General features: G+C 35.8%; 1 protein-coding gene across 1 annotated transcript in view; it reads right to left on the reverse strand.

Moving 5' to 3' along the window:
- The window catches only part of LOC127944241 (leucine-rich repeat-containing G-protein coupled receptor 6), a 78245-nt gene that overhangs the window by 34647 nt on the left and 30408 nt on the right, over nt 1–13190 (reverse strand). The window contains exon 2 of the mRNA XM_052540112.1: nt 6144–6215. Coding sequence (XP_052396072.1) covers nt 6144–6215 — 72 coding nt within the window. The remainder of the gene's footprint in view (nt 1–6143; nt 6216–13190) is intronic.

A 13190-nucleotide genomic window follows, 5' to 3' on the forward strand; every position in this document is an offset into this window, starting at 1 on the left:
TGCTCCATTGTTGTTCTGTCCTTAAAAGGGTCAGAACACCATTAAAGTCCTCTCCATGGCAGTCACGTCCTCACTGGAAGCAACACAAAGCAACAAGTATGTCTCATAAAATGTTACAACATGAAAGTGGACAGCAGAGACCAACAAAACCTTTTGCACTCCTCCAAGGCTAAAGCCTGCCAGAGACATGAGCTCTATATTTTGTTTTTTTGGCTTCTTGTCATAAAATCTGAGATGGGGAACAAAGCAGGGTTGAGTCTGTTGAGAGGGTTACATTAAAATTGCAGCTGGTCTTTTCCCTAATATGATACCATTCAAGGCTTTCATCTCCAAATGTACCCCCAGAGAACAGAGGAGAGGTAGAGAGAGAGCAGTATTCATCAAATTTTAGTTGATTTGCACAAGCATCTGCAATGAAAACATCAGATTCAGAGGCGTAGTTGGGTACATGGTCAGAGAAGGGGTCTTAAGGGTCATCGCGACTTGGTTCACTCCAACCTTGTTTGATAATATAAATCCTATGCTGGATTAGGCTCTGAAGGTCAAGCGTCACTAGGGTGTCTCTCAAAGCCTGGTGTTCACTTTTAAGGCCCTGAAATACTCATAGCCATGTGCTTTTTCATTCTTTGCTCAGGGGTAAAAAGAAGTTTGAAATACCTAAGCAGTAGTTTAGTTTCTGCAAACATCATAATGCTGCATTTGCTGCTGAGAGACACGTTTAGATGACTATTTAAATATATGCTTCATGCTTTCCTCTCCATAAGATCACAGCGGTGAGAAAACAGCAGTTAAGAAAGCATCAAATATCTGCAATTAAGCAGTAATGTAACATTTATTTATTTAGCACTTTATACAATAGATCGCTTTAAAGTGAGCAGCTTTACAGTATTAAACATGATCTATCAGTGTCAGTGTTGTTTCCAATAAAAATTTTGACTTCATTTTCTATTATAAAAGCAACTCTTCAGTCTGATGTTTCTCGCATCTGGCCTCAACTGACTGAAAAGAAGAATCATATGTGACCCTGGACCACAAACCAGTCTTATTTGTCCTTTTATTTTTAATTAAGCTGAGTAAATAAGCTTTCCACTGATGCATGGTTTGTTAGGATCGGACAATATTTGGCCGAGATACATACATTTAAAAATCAGGAATCTGAGGGAACAAAAAAAAAAAAAAAAAAATCTAAATACTGAGAAAATCGCCTTTGAAATTGTCCAAATGAATTCCTAGCAATGCATAATAATAATAATCAAAAAATATGTTTTGATATTTTTATACGATATGAAAAAATCTATAATAATAAAGATTTACATGTCAGAGAAGGCGCCGAGCCACACCTACCTATTACCGCATCATCATGGACATGGATTTTGTTCGAAATGACATGGCGCCAGTTTGTTCTTCAGAATAGCTTGAAGTAAATTGGGGCCAAAGTCTGGACATACTTGAGTGTGTGAATATTTCTTGTTGATTTTTAAGACTTGTTCTAAACCTACCGGGAAAAAGTTCTCATGCATTTGCTAACAGTACATCCCAGTTAACCTTCACTCGAGAGAATGTGAGAGCTTCCCACTCATTACAAATCGCAATTAGTAAAACAAACACCAGCAAGTATTTCCCGTCAGCTGTAATGCTGTAAGGGAAGCTGATTAATGGCCTTCGCATGAGGGATTAACCGTTCTCAAATGGGGCAACAATGCACCCATTAAACCCCATCAGCAGTGACGGGGCCTGTCCTGTGAGATTGAGGTACCTTAAGCTTCTAATGGCTCAGCATCAGCTTGCAATAATAAAGAAACAAAGCAATCTGGCTGCAGTTTGTTTGGTTGATGACGAAGGAGCCATGATCTGTGATTTCAGCTGAGAGCCATTACGGAAACAGAATGAAAGTTGGGAGAGGGGAGCTGGCTGTGACCTTGTGTCTCACACAGGATGAGGAAGATCGTAAGACTTAAGAAAACAGGAGGACGGGTGTGAGACAGGAATTGCAGGTCTTTAGCATTGAGTGCTCCCTTCTTAAAGGTGCTGATAGGTCACTTACTGCTCAAGCCTGAGAAAGAAACTTGAGTGTGTAATTGAGTGCTAGCAGCCTATGAAGTTTAGTGGGTCTTTCAGTTGGTGGTCTGTTTTGGCACAGGGGCTTTTGATACTTGTTAGCTATTCAGGCTGAGAAACTGGCTGATTGAGTTACTAGACTGCGCTGTATTTTTGACATAAGGGCAAATCATGGTCAGGTTTATGAGATAAGCATGAAATATTTCTTTAATCTAGGCTACACTAAACAAGAAAGGTACATAGACAAACACTAAAAATACTGAAGGCCTGGAATTCATGTCTTTCACCAATCCTCCTGTTTTCTCAAGGCTTCTGATCTTTGTGCTTTTCTATTTAGACCTGATACATATTTAGTTTTCTTTGGTCTTGTCTGAAACTTGTGAAGAATAAGTCAGCTTAATTATACATCAAATCTTAAAAGTACATAAGAAAAATATTGTTCTGTTTCGTAATACACTTAAGCAACTGTATTTTGCACTTTGTAATAATAGAAAAAAATGTAATTACAAGTTTAAAGTACATATTAAATCCTTTTTTCATATATATTTGTGTGTGTGTTAAAAGTATGTTAAGTACAAATGGGTAATTGCAAATATATTTTAATATAATAAGGTTTCTACAGAAATAAATAATATTTTATTTTACAATGAATGCTAGAAGGTGCATTGAGCTGTATTTAACCATATTTCACAGACAATAGAAATAACTATGAAATTACATATAAAAACACTCTTAAGCACACTAAAATGTGTTTAGGCTTATTAGAGTAACAGCAGAGTGTGTTAAGCAGAGTAATTTCTATTTAGTTTAGATTTGCTACAGTATCTAGACAGCACAAACTAGCTTTTGGCTAAGAATTCTTGTGTGAGCTCAGTAAACCATCAGCTTTGAAGACGGCGAGGTAGAGCTGAAGTCAAAAGGTGGGGTTTGGGATGCAGAAGAACATACCCGGCTCAGATTGCGTTTCATCTGTCCCAAAGGCGCACAACAAGACTTCCTCTTCCCCCTTCCACACTCACAGATGACCTTGGAGTCGATAGGACAGCAGCCAGAATCTGACAGCCGCAGGTCATGGGAGTAGTTTATGCAATGCGGAGGGACTTCAGTGGGTTATAGTGTTACAGAAGTGAACAAGCAGATATTGATGGCTCAGTCTCAGTTCTGATTGAAGTAGACACACACCGCATAACTCAAACACAGGATGTGGAGTGATAGCGCTTAGATCGGGTCAAATCTGCCTCTCTGGACGATAAACAAAGACTTGTCTGTGTTCTCTCATCATATACCTTTTATCACATCGGATTGTTTCAATTAATCATTTGAGTTTGGTAGGCAGCTTAAGTTATAACTGAGAGCAAAAGAAAAAGCGAAAACTCCCAAAGAGCCCGCCGTCATCCCCGGGGCAAGGAACTTTACAGATGATCCTCAAAATTGTAATTTAGACTCGTGAAATTACTCAGCGCAAACTGCTGTGCCTAAGGGGGTAAACGAGTGCCAGAAAGGGTGAAAACACACAGATTCATCATTCCCAGCAGCACTTCAAAGAGAGCCAAGCATGGGATTTATCTCTGTAATGTGTTTTCAACTGTCTCGGGGAGTTTATTGCTGTTCATAGTGCAGTTATTGAATAGAAACAACGAAGAACAATAACTATAGTCAAAATAAATAAAAAAATAGATGATTTTAAAGAGGTGTTCAATGTTATGGGTTCTAGTATATAAGTCAAGCAGCACTTGGGGCATTCAAATCATATTTAACTATGACACTTTCTTCTCACAATCTTGTGTCAACACTTCAGATATTGATATTTTTTGTTATTTATTATGTATTATATGTAGTGATGTGTGCGTTTATAGAATTTCTAATTTCAGGGAAATTAAGATGAATAATTCACACTTTTTTTACAGAGTCATTAAAGGTTTAGAAGTGAAGTTTTACTCATGATCTTTGCGAAATAGGCTCTTCACTCCAATTATAAGTTAGGAAAGAATTGTACATTCTAGGTCTGTGCCAAATTAATCATATATTAATAATAAAATATATCACTAATATGATAATGTTGCATTAATATTTTATATATTTGTATCAATATGTTTTAAATGCGTTATTGCATTTCATTTATTTAAATATATTTCAGTTTTTATATTTATTGATTCATTCTGTATTTGTTGAAAGTTGAACTAACAAACAATCAGGAAAACATTTGATTTTAGTATCTTATAATACAGCTCTATGAGTTTTTGTTATTTTTTTTTAATTAGAATTTATTTTTCTATTAATTACATTAACATATATTCATTAGTTTTTATTTCATTAAATATAAATACATTTTCATGTTAATTTTAAAGTTAGTAATTTTGATGCACATATAGATTGTTTTCAGAAATTTAAATATTCCTGTTTAGAATTTTTATTTTCTTTTTCTTTTTTGAGAAAGAAAATTAATGTTAAAAAAATTCAATTGAGAATCAATTATGATGTGATGGCTCTTGATGTATTGAGTCAAGACATTTTGTAATTGCTGGTTGAACAGTTAGTTCGGTTTCAGTACAGAGCGGCTTCAGGTTTGCTATTTTGTTGAAGCTTCAACATCTTCCCCCACATCACCATTTGTTTGAAATGTAGCAACAGCACGCCATTCACAGGGGAGCGAGGACTAATTCAGTCAAGTGGAATGAGGAATTGCTCGTTTGCTTTGACAGCCACACTATAAATATTGACTCCTACAGAAATGCTACATTTCCTGCAGCCCTCCTGCCGTCTGCACGTCTCACAACACTTTCTGACAGCTCTGGCCATTCCCGGTTTCTCCTGTTTGTGTCAGTCAGGTGTCCGAGAGTCCCAGCTGCTCCACAGACCCGCACCATGTGTGAGCTGCCACAGCCGCCAGGTGCTTTCCATTTGAATGTTAGCGCTCTCCAGAGACTCCCAGCGGGGTTACGCTAGGTCTCACCTGAGCTAATTGGTCCTTCAGAGGGAAAAGTGTGAGAAGACATGCTGTATTGCTTTAGTCTTTAACTTCTTTTGATTGATGCCTTACATGTAGAGGTCTAGACAGAGTATGTACAAGCTAGATGTTGGGATGAAATATGTTTGATCTTTTATGTGGCTCGGATGAAGCTGCAGGAAGTACTGAAGCATCTCTGTGTGTCTTTGAGCTTTGAACAAAACATTTCTGTCTGACAGGTGCAGTGTTGCATAAGAAAGAGACGTGACAAAGCTGAAAAAATAATAATTTTCACCAAAAATAAAAGTAAAATAAATATTTGGTGTGATAAAGACCTAATATAAATGGGTAGTTGACATGTCCTGGCATATAACATGCTTTCATACTACATCGGAATATACAGTATATATATATATATATATATATATATATATATATATATATATATAGCAAGTGATTTTTTTTAAGGATAAAATGAACTAGTGAACTGAAATTATTTCAAACCAAAAGGAAAAATACAGTCTCAGCATTAACTAACATTAACAATTAATAATATGTTTGTTACAGTATTTAACAAGCTTTTTTGATAAAATACAGCTGCTCATCGTTACTTTATGTTAGCTGTGGTCTAATAAATAATATAAACAGAGACAACTTTTGATTTTAATAATGTATTAGTAAATGTTCAAATGACCTTTAATTGGTATTAATAAATTCTTTAGAAGTATTCATTTTTAGGTCATGTTAACTAATGGAATCTTAATATACAGTTGGTAAAATGTTGGTAAAAATATAGTGTAATAAATTATATATATATATATATATATATATATATATATATATATATATATATATATATATATATATATATATATATAATGCATGCTGAGGTCATTATCAGCAATTTGATGATTTATTTAATTTATTTATTCCTGATTTAATGCTACACTTCTATCTAGGTCTTGTATAACACATCTGGAATTACATCAGTCTCCAAATTTAACCTTCACTGAACCACTTCACATAAATAACCACTCATCAGCGGGATTTTTGTGTACACCATTTTGTCACACCATAGAGTTGAACACAGCTGAAATAGATGGCAGTCCAGGTTTAAATGCTGTTCAAATGTACTTACAGTTCACTGAGGAAGTGTAGGTTGTGGAAAGCATTGGGCTGAATCTCACTGATGTTGTTCATACTGAGATCCCTAAAAAAGAATAGAAACAGAGAGGTCAACGGCAATGACCATCATATCAGTTATATTACAATTTTTTTTTTTTTTTTTTTTTTTAGGATTTCAAAAGAACAGTGTTTATTGGATTTAAATGTATTTATTTATTTTGTCAATTAAATGCATTTTTGCAGAGTCTTAGTATTATTTTATCATGCATTAAATTATTAATTTCTTTCATAAATAAATAAATACATTCTTTCTGACCCCAATCTTCTGAACGGTAATGTATATCATATATTAAAAGCATATGTGCATAAAAAAATGCATAGTATAAAACTAAAACTCGTAATCAAACATAAAACATATTGGGCCCTATAATACACCCGCCGCAAAGTGACGCAAGGCACAACGCAAATGTGTTTGCTAGTTTCAGTCCAGCACCATTCGCATTTTCCCATCCAGCGCCATGTCGTTTAATTAGTAATTGCATCTGCGCTAATTATATATATATATATATATATATATATATATAGAGAGAGAGAGAGAGAGAGAGAGAGAGATTAGATTAGATAGGTTAGATTAGATTCAACTTTATTGTCGCTGCACATGTAAGGTACAAGGCAACGAAATGTAGTTAGCATCTAACCAGAAGTGCAATAAGCAGTAAATACAGAATATACAAGGTATACAATGTGTACAATAACTGTACAGATAAGTATTATGGACATAATTTACAGGTTTTAAATAGTATTAGCATGATATACAGATAGATGTACTATGAACATACTATACAGATGGATTATGTAAAAGTGTATGTACACTATAGGCAGGACTATGAACATATGAACATAATTTACACTATTGCAATGGACATTAAAGTGCATAGAAAATATTTCCGTGTGCAAATGGATTATACCGTGTTCCTGGATGAACAGACAGTAGTGCAAGTAATAACAAGTTCATTGTTTTTTGGTTGTTGTAAATAAATAAATAGATCTATCAAATGTAGTGATGAAGAGGGTATGAGGAGTCTGTGTGTGTGGTGTGTGTGTGTGTGTGTGGGGGGGGGGGGGGGGGGTTGTCAGAGGGGAGAGTTCAGCGAGGAGACAGCTGTAGGGAAAAAGCTTTTCCTGAATCTTCTAGTCCTTGTCCGGAGGCTCCTGAAGTGCCTCCCGGAGGGCAGGACATTACACAGTCCATGGTCAGGGTGAGAGGTGTCCTTGAGAATTTCTTGCGAGCTCGACGAGCTGGCGGTCAGCCACTGAGCAGTTCCCATACCAGACTGTGATTCAACTGGTCAGGATGCTTTCGATCACACACCGTTAAAGGTTCACCACTATGGCTGAAGACAGCTGGTTCTTCTTCAGTGTCCTGAGGAAGAAGAGGCGCTGGTGACCAGGCTGGAGGTGTTTGTGGTCCAGGACAGGTCCTCCAAGATGGTGGTTCCCAGGAACGTTTAACAACCATCCTGTTAATGTGAATGGGGTCATGCGTGCTTCCATTCTTCTTCCTGAAGTCCACAATGAGCTTCTTTGTCTTTCTGGTGTTAAGAGACAGGTTATTGTCAGCGCACCATGTGGCCAGGTGCTGTATCTCTTCCCTGTAGGCAGTCTCATCGTTGTCACTGATGAGGCCAATCACTGTGGTGTCATCTGCAAACTTAATGATGGAGTTGGATCCATGCACAGATTTGCAGTCGTGGGTGTAAAGGGAGTAAAGGAATGGGCTCAGCACACAGCCCTGTGGTACGCCAGTGTTAAGTTATATATATATATATATATATATGCCTACATGTCATAATGGATAGTCATCGCATGTATCAGAATTAGGCTATCTATTTGCTCACACACGATCAGCTCCGTTTCATCTTTGAGATGCATTATGCCTTTGCGCTTGTGAAATTCCAACATGTAAATAGCAAATCCGTTGCACGATTGCAACTGGCTCTTAAAGGGAATGAAAGATGAGACATCCTATTTGTTTTATTGCACATTACGCCCAAAACACACCCATTACTCATTAAGAGAATAGGGACAACTCCTTTAGACCATGTGCCCAGGCGCATGGTATGTTTTTCCATCGTTAAAATAGCAAAAGTGGATTTGGACTTGCCCTGAGTGCACCTGCACCGTGCGCTTTACACTTTGCGTTTAGATCGCTAAAATAGGGCCCATTATTATCATCATGAACTGCATAGATCCAGCAATATGTTAAATTATTAACATAATAAAAATAAATTATTATTATTGTACTGGGCCAATTATTGTAATTAAAATTAGTCTGAATTTAATTAAGAAGATAATACGTCTATTATAACCACGCCTGGTTATGCAGTTTGTATTGTTTTACTAATATTTAGCATTGTTTTCCCCTGCTAATCAGACCAGAACAGTGACTCATTCTGCTTCATGAAACAACCACTGAATTGTTTAATTAAGGTCTGCTTGTTGTAGAGATATATAATGATATTTATTTTATGAGTTCATGTTTGAATGGTTTATAACTTCATTAATTTAGCATCATGGCGTGGTCACATATTTTACCTTTATCGTAAAAGCTAGAGCTTTTGACAGACACGCTCATCATTGTTGATCAATGTCCTCATCTTGGTCCTTATGATATCCATTAAGCTTTAAGTGCAATCAAGATGAAAAACTGCACAATATTGATTATACGGGAGTAATTATGAGTAATCCAACACAGTAACTCTTATGTTTCTAATGAAAACCTAGATCAGTAAAATCGAGCAACAATACGACCCTTGATTACAACATGTGAAATGTGGCCTTGTGCTTTTTATTATTATCATTATGGATGCCTCTCTCAATTTCCCATTCAATTAATGAATGGGCTCCAGAGATTGTATGTGATTATGCGCACTGTCCGATTCCAATGAGAGCAGACGGACCTGATGTTTTTATCAGCTGTGCCAATTTCGTCTAATCACTAGTGTTCATAATAAACCCTGCCTGATCTAGACAACACCTTCAGTCAGAGACCTGGACGATCCTGAAAAATGAGCGGCACTGGCTTTGACAGTTTCTTCCAAAGGCAGCCAAGAACCCTCTAAATGAAACATGTGGACTCGCATATCAAAGAAAACCCACACCTGCACATTTTACCATCCATCAGAGAGGAAAAAAGACTTTCCACTACAAGTGATTGTTCAACAGATGTAATTTCCTCTCTGGTTTGTAGTAAATGTGTGTGCAGTTGTGTTCCAGATGTTTTCTGCCTTCAGTCTAATCAAAATATCATGATTATCTAATATTTTTCACTTCTAAAATTTGACCTTCTCCATCATTTCAGGGTCAGGTATGCATCTTTATTTTCAGCCCTAGTGTGTCCTGAAGTCTCAATTGACCTATGACCTGTGATGGTTGTCAAAGTTGAACCGATTAGCATAATCAAATTAGCATTGAGCCTGCTGGTTGAAAGTGTAAACATACCAATATTGTCAGTGTATTTGTGTATAATTCATATAGTATTTATTAAAGTATTAGTAACGCTTCATAATAAGATTCTATTTGAACATTAGTTAACTTCATTTGGGAACACAAACTAATAATGAAAAATGAACGCTTGTATTTTTATTAACTAACGTAAAAAAATAGTAATTAATACTGTAACAAATAAATTGTTCATTGTTAGTAAATGTTAGTTAATGCATAAAATATTTTCTTAAAACTTCTTTTCTTTGGGTTTTAACATATAACATCTTGTTTTGTGTGTTTATTCGAGTCTTTATTGATTAACTTAATTGTTTCTTTCAATGTTGTTGATCAGCACTTAGGTCAGCCTTGCCTGCTGTATGTGCTTTAGAAATTGCATGTGCATAGTTTTAATTCATGTATATTAAATGTTTTAGTCATTTGAGTACTTCATCCTAAACTTAATTCAGCTAGTTGCAACAGTTGCAACAGGTTTTCATTTTCATCTAATATAAATGTTAATTATTAGTATTATTAAATTTTTAGGCAAAAATCCATCCATGTCCATTCAAAATTAGCTGTACAATTTTAATAGACCAGTCTCCGAGACTGAAACAGATGATTCTTCTGCACAATCTGACTTTGCTGCAGTCTGGAATTGAACTACTGGTTTCGTCTGGTCAGAGGAGAACTGACCCCCCCAACTGAGCCTGGTTTCTCCCAAGGTGTAATGTATTTTGTTTAAAGCACTATATAAATTAAGGTGACTAGACTTGACTTGACAGTGCCTTATCTACACCTAAATTGTGCAAATTAATACATAGATTTTATGTCTGATAATCTAGAATAAATTCACATGAGCTTTAGACATAACCAAACAAATATTCAATAACTTCAATGCTTATTTATCAATAGAAATGATTCATAAGTTGAAGAAAATTAAACAATTAAAAATGATTCACTTGTCAGGCACCATTATTATTCTTTCCACCAACGGCACACACAAGAGACCATAGACAGCTAAGTTTGCAAAAGCAGCATTTCAGATTCAGCCTGATGGATCTCAGTGGTGTTACTCAACCTACAGGTGTAATAAATTATTCACAACGAGGGTTGTGTCTCTCCAGAAGTGTAACAGTGCTGCAAGATGAATTGGGAATGGGCCAGAGTGGTTTTACTGCAAAGACCTTGAACATCTGAACTAGCAAGGTTTTCATTTAGGCAATGTCGAGTCGTTATTAAAGCAACCAAACTGCAACATTACTTCATTTGTTGTCCCTGGAGGTCTGGAACAGCCCAAAGGGCAGCTTCTCATAACTGTAGACCACCAGGCTTGAGAAGATAAACTGAAAAGTCTGAAAATATTCATCACAGAGACTTTGATACTCAGCTATTTATTTGTTTTGTCAGCGTGTCAGCCATGACAAGGTGAAAAGCTAATTTGCTGTAGATGGGGCCTGGAAAACTTCACTCAGAAAAAGAAACAGATTGAGTTGACCTGACCACCGCTGTTTTCCACTGACATGGTGGCATGGAATGCAGTCATCACAAACCAGTTAAACTGGAGGGAGTATTTGGGTTTTGAACTACTCCCAATATCGCACACATCAGCTGGTATTTATGGCTTAATGAGGTTTTGCCATCGAGGTGTTGACGGCTAGCCTACAGCAGTTACACAGAACTAACTGTAATATTAAACCTTTATCAAAAAAAAAAAAAAAAAAAAAAAAAGATTTATAGCTGTGTGAAACATGTCTCACACCCAGAAAACCACATACAAATCTCAGCATAATCTGTGCACTAAAATGAATATCAATAAAGGACCGTTCACACAAAGGGCGATGACTATAATGATGGCAATAAAGACATAATCTTTCTAAATGCAAAAGACTAGCAGAGCACACACCAAAAATATGACGATAATAGCACAGAGAAATAACATCATTGGAATCGCTTTCAAAATTATGTTTTTGTTTTGTTTTTTTCCAACAGCCAAAAAGTGGAAGGTGGAAGATTAAAAAACTGAAGCATGTGCTTAAATGGAACAGTATACTGCTGGTTTGGATGCTGATGTACAGTGGCGTGCAAAGGTTTGGGTACCCCTTGCAGAATCTGTGAAAATGTGAATAATTTGAACAAAATAAGAGAGATCATACTAAATGCATGTAATTTTTTATTTAGTACTGTCCTGAGTAAGATATTGTACATACAAGATGTTTACATACAGTATAGTCCACAAGACAAAGCAATTGCTGAAATTATTGAAATAACCCCATTCAAAAGTTTGTGAACCCTTGGTTTTTAATACTGTGTGCTGTTTCCTGATGATCCACAATTGTCTTTCTGTTTTGTGATGGTTGTGCATGAGTCCTTTGTTTGTTCTAAACAGTTAAACTGAGAAATGTTCTTCAGAAAAATCTTTAAACTCCTGCAGATTCTTCAGTTTTCCAGCTTCTTTGCATATTTATACCCTTTTCAAAAATGACTGTATGATTTTGAGATTCATCTTTTTACACTGAGGACAATTGAGGGACTCAAACACAACTATTAAAAAAGATTCAAACATTCACTGATGCTCCAGAAGGAAACAAGATGCATTAAGAGCTGGGGGGTGAAAACTTTTGGAATTTGAAGATCAAGGTAAATTGTACTTAATTTGTGTATCGGGAAACATACAAGTATCTTCTGTTGCTTATGAAGGGCAGAACTAATTGGAAAAAATATATATATTTCAACAAAATAAGACAAATCTTCATCATGTTTAAAAGTTTTCACCCCCAGCTCTCAATGCATCTTGTTTCCTTCTGGAGCATCAGTGAATGTTTGAATCTTTTTTAATAGTTGTGTTGGAGTCCCTCAAATATCCTCAGTCTGGAAAGATGTATCTCAAAATCATACAGTCACTGCTGGAAAGGGTTCAAATATGCAAAGATGTTGGAAAACTGAAGAATCTGCAGGACCTTAAAGATTTTTCTGAAGAACGCTGCTCAGTTTAACTGTTCAGAACAAACAAGGGACTCATGCACAACCATCACAAAACAGAAAGACAGTCGAGGATCATCAGGTAACAGAACACAGTATTAAGAACCAAGGGTTCCCAAACTTTTGAGTGGGGTTATTTTAATAATTTCAGCAATTTATTTTGTGTTGTGGACTAAAGGTAAACATTTTATATACAATATCTTACTCAGGACAGTACTAAATAAAAATATAACATGCATTTAGTATGATCTCTCTTATTTTGTACAAATTATTCACATTTTCAGATTCTGCAAGGGGTACCCAAACTGTGTTTATCATCATAGTTGTTGTTTTTTGGTGTGAACGGTAAATTTCAAGTTCTGTAAATTTCCAACAGTTGCTGTATCTTAAGATCTATACTTTGCACAGTTTTTTTAGCTAGTTAGTAGCTAGTTTAGCAATGTGTAAAAGTCTCTTCACACCAATACCAGATGTTTAGCATGACAATTTGGTGCAATAAACATTTTGATTTGATTTTTTAAATGTAATTTCTACTGAGAAATAAGTATTGTATTAATTATTTAATTTTAACCCCCTCTATTTAGTTTTATAGATT

The sequence above is a fragment of the Carassius gibelio genome, chromosome A23 (assembly GCF_023724105.1).
Source record: "Carassius gibelio isolate Cgi1373 ecotype wild population from Czech Republic chromosome A23, carGib1.2-hapl.c, whole genome shotgun sequence".
Lineage (NCBI taxonomy): Eukaryota > Metazoa > Chordata > Actinopteri > Cypriniformes > Cyprinidae > Carassius > Carassius gibelio.